We start from the raw sequence: 4,914 nt of genomic DNA on the forward strand, positions 1-4,914 counted from the left end.
TGTGTCCGCGCTGACTGGGTTACTCTCCTCCGGCAGTCCTATGATTCTAATGTTATTACACCGAGATCTTGACTCCAAGTCTTCACATTTACTGTCAAGAGCGAGGACCTGAGCCGAAAGCTTTTCCAAATTGCTCTTGAGTGCGACCACATCATCAGTGCATGAAGACAACGGTCCCTCCATGTCTCCAACAGTCACCCTTAATGCATCCACCTCCGACCTGATAGCCGCAATGCTAGCACTTAGCTCGGTCATCATGCCTTGCAGCTCCGACTTAATCTGGGTCAGATTGTTGGTCAACGCCGTCTCCAATTCAGTCTTGAAAATGCCTACCATCTCTTCTCGAAGTGCATTGAGGAGTTCAACCTTAAAGTCCGGGGAATATACGTTCCGAGATGTAGAAGTTTCTTCTAAAGGCGGTCGCCCACTAGCTGAGCCCCGTGGTAGATCGGTCTCAGCAGGCTGACGTGGGGATGCAGGTTGGGGACCAGGCCTCATCGCTGTAGTTGTCGAATTATTCGTATTTTTGGGCTTTGGAGGCATCCTGAGCTGTAGTAGACTCGTTATAAAATTTAAAGGACAGGCAAAGTACATGAAAAAGTCCAAATGCACCTTATAGAAAAAACAGTCTGCAGGAGCTCCTTCCAACACGTCTTACTCCATCAGTAACAAAACCGGAAGCCCATGTGATATATTTTTTAAAGGTTTAGTTTAAAAATTGTAAAAACTCAACAGCCTACAGTATTTTTAAAGTCTTTATTTGACAGTTAAAATATATGTTTATCAAATGAAGTCTAATGTTACAACTAATCATGGATCCCTTTAAATATTTTAAGACTGATTACGTACCAACGCTTTTTTCAAGTGTTTTAACGGTCAACTGAATCTCTTCATGAATTCTCTCCTCCATGGATTTCTTCCCCAGACCGAAGTTTCTCAGAGTCATCAGAGAGAAACGACGATGTTCCCTCCAAACAGGCCCGTAATCGGCCAGAATCACTCCTAAACAGGCAAAGCAACAAAACTAAGAGCTTTAAYCTGCTGCAGCTAATTAATTTAATTACTTACACAATCCTCTTACAGGTGTTTCTTAATAATTCTTCATACTTTTACAGCCTTTTGATGCTTCTGATACAATTTTGTTGAGATGTATTCCCAGCCAGCACATGTATGGGGCCCCATATAGGATAAATAAAGGCAAGTGACGGAGGTTATATCCAAATGAGTTTTTTTGCAGGATCCATGGTGACCCTACAGTGGTTTGCCCACATAGAAACTTTAATTGCAACTTAAAATTTCAAGGCAATGAACTTCTGAAAAATTTTAAATGACCTATCATGAAACTTAAAACTACCTTTACATTAAAAAAATGTACAATTTCTTGGTTTTAATATTTTATGTGTACTATGTTTCAGTGTGAATAATTATGTTTAAATAATGTCCAAATTTTGTCAAACTTGTGGTTGACTGTTTTTGCATCTAAACTGATCTTGCATGCAGTTTTGTAACATTCCGTACCTTTACCCTGAAATACATCACCAGCTAACGTGTCTTGAGGTCGACCAGCGTAGTCTGCAGCTTTAACCAACATGGCCTCCTTCATGGCCTTCAACCCATTGATGACCACAGCTGGTCTGGTACCAAGGAACAGACTGTAGACATTTCCATAGGTCTGTCTGAGCTGCAAGAAAACCAAACAAAAACAAAAATATATCCATTGCTAAAGAAATGTATTTTATTCTGATCTGTTCTGAGGGAAATTAAACAGCAGAGTTAATTATTTCCTTTTCCTAGTCCAACTTATTCACCAAATTGCATCACATTTAGGGTTAAAGATTAAATGACTGCGGACTCTTTGTACAATGATTTTCTGAGTGTGATTCCAAAACCAGCCAAAGTTCAAACAAAAACCATAAATGACCTTCAGACAACACAAACAACTCATGACCAAAATACTTGTAAGGCACATTTGATAAAAATGAGGGATGATTTTATTTTTCAATTAATTAAATTTTAATATTCTGCATATTTACAGTTACTTTTTATTATTTTCACTGCAAACAGATTCGAAATATTAAAACTGAGGGACAGTCCATTTTTTAAGTCAACATAAAATCAAAGCATTATCAGTCCAAATAAAACCAAATGTTCTGATTTCAGTGCACTTTTGTGCAGCTACCATAAAAAACTTTACAATTAAAATTTTCTAACAAACATTATTAGTTCATAGATGAAATTTAATTGCACCACACTGTATACTTCTCTTAGTGCTGCTGCAGAGAAATTGGTGCCTTAAAACTCTGCAAAATATAAACATTAAAAAACACATCTATTTTCTGATGACTCATTAAAGGTAGATAAAGTTCACCTGTAATCCAGAATAAAAATTAACTGTCCTCAGTTCTGTCAACATTTGAATTTATTAAAATGATAAAATCATGCCATTTTTTTTGAAAATTATATATTGAAGAAAAACAAAAAAATAAATTCTATAATTTGATATCTTTACCTTTTCAAGTTCCTTCAGGGGGTTCTTTGAGGCCAGGTACAAGAAGTTCCCCAGTACCGGCAGGATGGGGGGTCCTGGTGGGAAGTTCTTGGGTCTCCGAGCTTTAAGTTGAAAGAGGATGAAGCAGAAACAGAACCACAGCAGAACTATGGAGACAAACATGGTGCTGGACTGGACTCAACTCTGGTGGCTCTGGCTCCGAACTTTGACATTTTCTTATTAAATGGAGTGAGCACATCAAACACACAAATGATTGATAAAAAATCAGGAAGTGAGATATTGCTGAGTAATAAGGGGGCGGATCCTCAACAGCTTTCTGATAACCAGTCTTACCTTATTTTGCCGGGGCCTCTTATAACAAATGTATAAGATCTTTAAGTATCCCATAATGTTAATGTTGTACTGTATGTACATATTGTTATCCAACTCAAAAAGGATCCCTTTACTTTATATCTTATTCTATTAACTTTAATGTAGTCCACCCAGCAGAGCCTGATACACATACAAATTATATATATTTATTAAAACGTAAACCTTTCCATCTTCTTTCAGACAGTGTTTTTTTTTTACTGTACTGAAGATATTTATTAGACATTCAGAAACTGATTTTGAAAGCACCACACCATATTCATAGTTTTCCTTTTTAAATATTGATTCTTATAATCTATTATTTGACTATTTTTATGTCGCACAGAGAGCATTAAACCACCATTCACTCCAGTCACTGGTGTTGTATTGTTCTCTTCTCTTCACATTTTAATCTATTCAACATTCATGTGGTTTTGTCATGATTTCAGTTAAAGAACACTAAATTTTCTTACAGTTTAACAGATGGTTTTCTTTTATACCACTTTTTGTTCTCGTCTTCTCCATGAGAAATTTCTCTGACACTGCGGTTCCGGTCAGGATTAATGAGTGTTTTTAACTTGTTAAATCTCTGACATAAAGCGCTGTAAAAATGTTAAAATTTAAACGAGTGAGAACCTATCTCTTTGCTCTCTCACAGTTTAGATTTCACACATAAAGCAAATCTCTGTGCAACTTTCTCAGCCTCAGTGAGATCAGTGAGGACATTGGTGAGATGATCAGGAGAAAAATATGCGACACAGTCAGAGGATCTTTGGAGTTGAAATATATTTGGAAAAAGTTTAGATTTCAAGCTTCTAAGTTAACAATTGAAATCCACCAAGGATACAATTGTGTCCAAAAGATTTGACAATGACCAGATTATTATTTAAGTGATCAGTTCTTTCATCAGTTTCTGCAGAGCGTCTGCACCTCCTCACTGTTCAGACCTCAGCTGGACCTTCATCTTGTAAGATTTTGGAGACAACGTTGCCCCAAAAACCAGAGAGAAGACTGGTTCTCCTGCATCCTCCGGCCAGACGAACTTAAACTTCCTCAGCAGGGTCACCGTCATGAGGAACAGCTCCATACGAGCCAGACCCTCTCCCAGACACATCCGAGGACCTGAGACACCAGAAAAAGAACCAAAGTTCTTGTCTGTTTGATCTAATAAACTCTTTACCTGTAGTACAAGTCTGAATGTAAAGTGTTTCACAGGTTTACCTGCAGAGAAAGGCATGAAGGCCTCTGGTTTGACAAACTGTCCCTGCTCATTCAGGAAGTTCTCAGGATTGAACTTGTGAGGGAACTTCCACTGACCCTCTTCATTCAGCACTGAGGTCAGGTTCTGGATGATTAATGTTCCCTGAAGGGCAAGATATAAAGGATGATTTGATTTTTACATGTTCTTGTTGACCAAACTTGTCCGACAGAGTGCAACTGGTGCATTTAGATCTGAATATTCTGTTTCTTTGTGTATCCAAAGGTGTGCCACAGAGGTCTATCTTTGGTCCCACTCTGTTTTTTATTAACATTAATGATATTCCACAAGCTTTTAGGAAAGATTATGCACATTTTTTTAAAATAAAGCTGCTGTACATTTATATGCTGATGACAATTTTGTATGCTTTTTACCCATCCTCTTTCAGTCTCTAAAATGAATCTTTGTGGATGTTAAAAATGCTTCTGCAAATATAAAATTATCTTTGAAAGCTAAGAAAACAAAAGTCCTCTGGTTTCATTGTAAAAAAAATAAAATCTGTAAATCCCTCCAACTTGGTCTTTGCTACTACAGATGAAACAATCCTTGAGCAGGTTAGAGTACTGGTGAATCTTGTTGTCCAGCTAATAGTCCTACAACAGTCCAACAGAAGTTTCAAACTATCGGCCAATTTCTGTTCAAACTATTTTTTCTAAGTTACTTGAAAAAACATTATTTAATCAACTACTTCAATAAAACTTCAACAAAAACTCCAATAGCCAACATGGTTTTCGCACGTCAAGGTCAACCATGTCTGCATTAATTTTATTCACTGAAAAAAATATGTGCTGCTTTGAAC

At 37.1% G+C, this 4,914-nt stretch overlaps 2 protein-coding genes across 2 annotated transcripts in view; both read right to left on the reverse strand.

Annotated features, from left to right (window-relative positions):
• Positions 1–881: 881 nt before the first annotated feature.
• Positions 882–3,229, reverse strand: LOC106534645 (cytochrome P450 2B5; the record flags this gene model as incomplete). Its single annotated transcript, XM_014031345.1, is given in 3 exon segments — positions 882–1,002; positions 1,519–1,681; positions 2,510–3,229. Coding segments are annotated over 3 exon segments (446 nt in total), but the record flags the coding sequence as incomplete, so codon positions are not given.
• A 396-nt stretch (positions 3,230–3,625) lies between these two features.
• LOC106534644 (cytochrome P450 2J5) overlaps positions 3,626–4,914 on the reverse strand; it is a gene marked incomplete in the record, with an annotated part of 46,182 nt that continues 44,893 nt past the window's right edge. Inside the window, 2 exon segments of the mRNA XM_014031344.1 lie at positions 3,626–3,979; positions 4,079–4,220. Of these exon segments, the coding sequence (XP_013886798.1) occupies positions 3,792–3,979; positions 4,079–4,220 (330 nt within the window).

This window comes from Austrofundulus limnaeus, unplaced genomic scaffold, assembly GCF_001266775.1.
Source record: "Austrofundulus limnaeus strain Quisiro unplaced genomic scaffold, Austrofundulus_limnaeus-1.0 Scaffold1233, whole genome shotgun sequence".
NCBI lineage: Eukaryota > Metazoa > Chordata > Actinopteri > Cyprinodontiformes > Rivulidae > Austrofundulus > Austrofundulus limnaeus.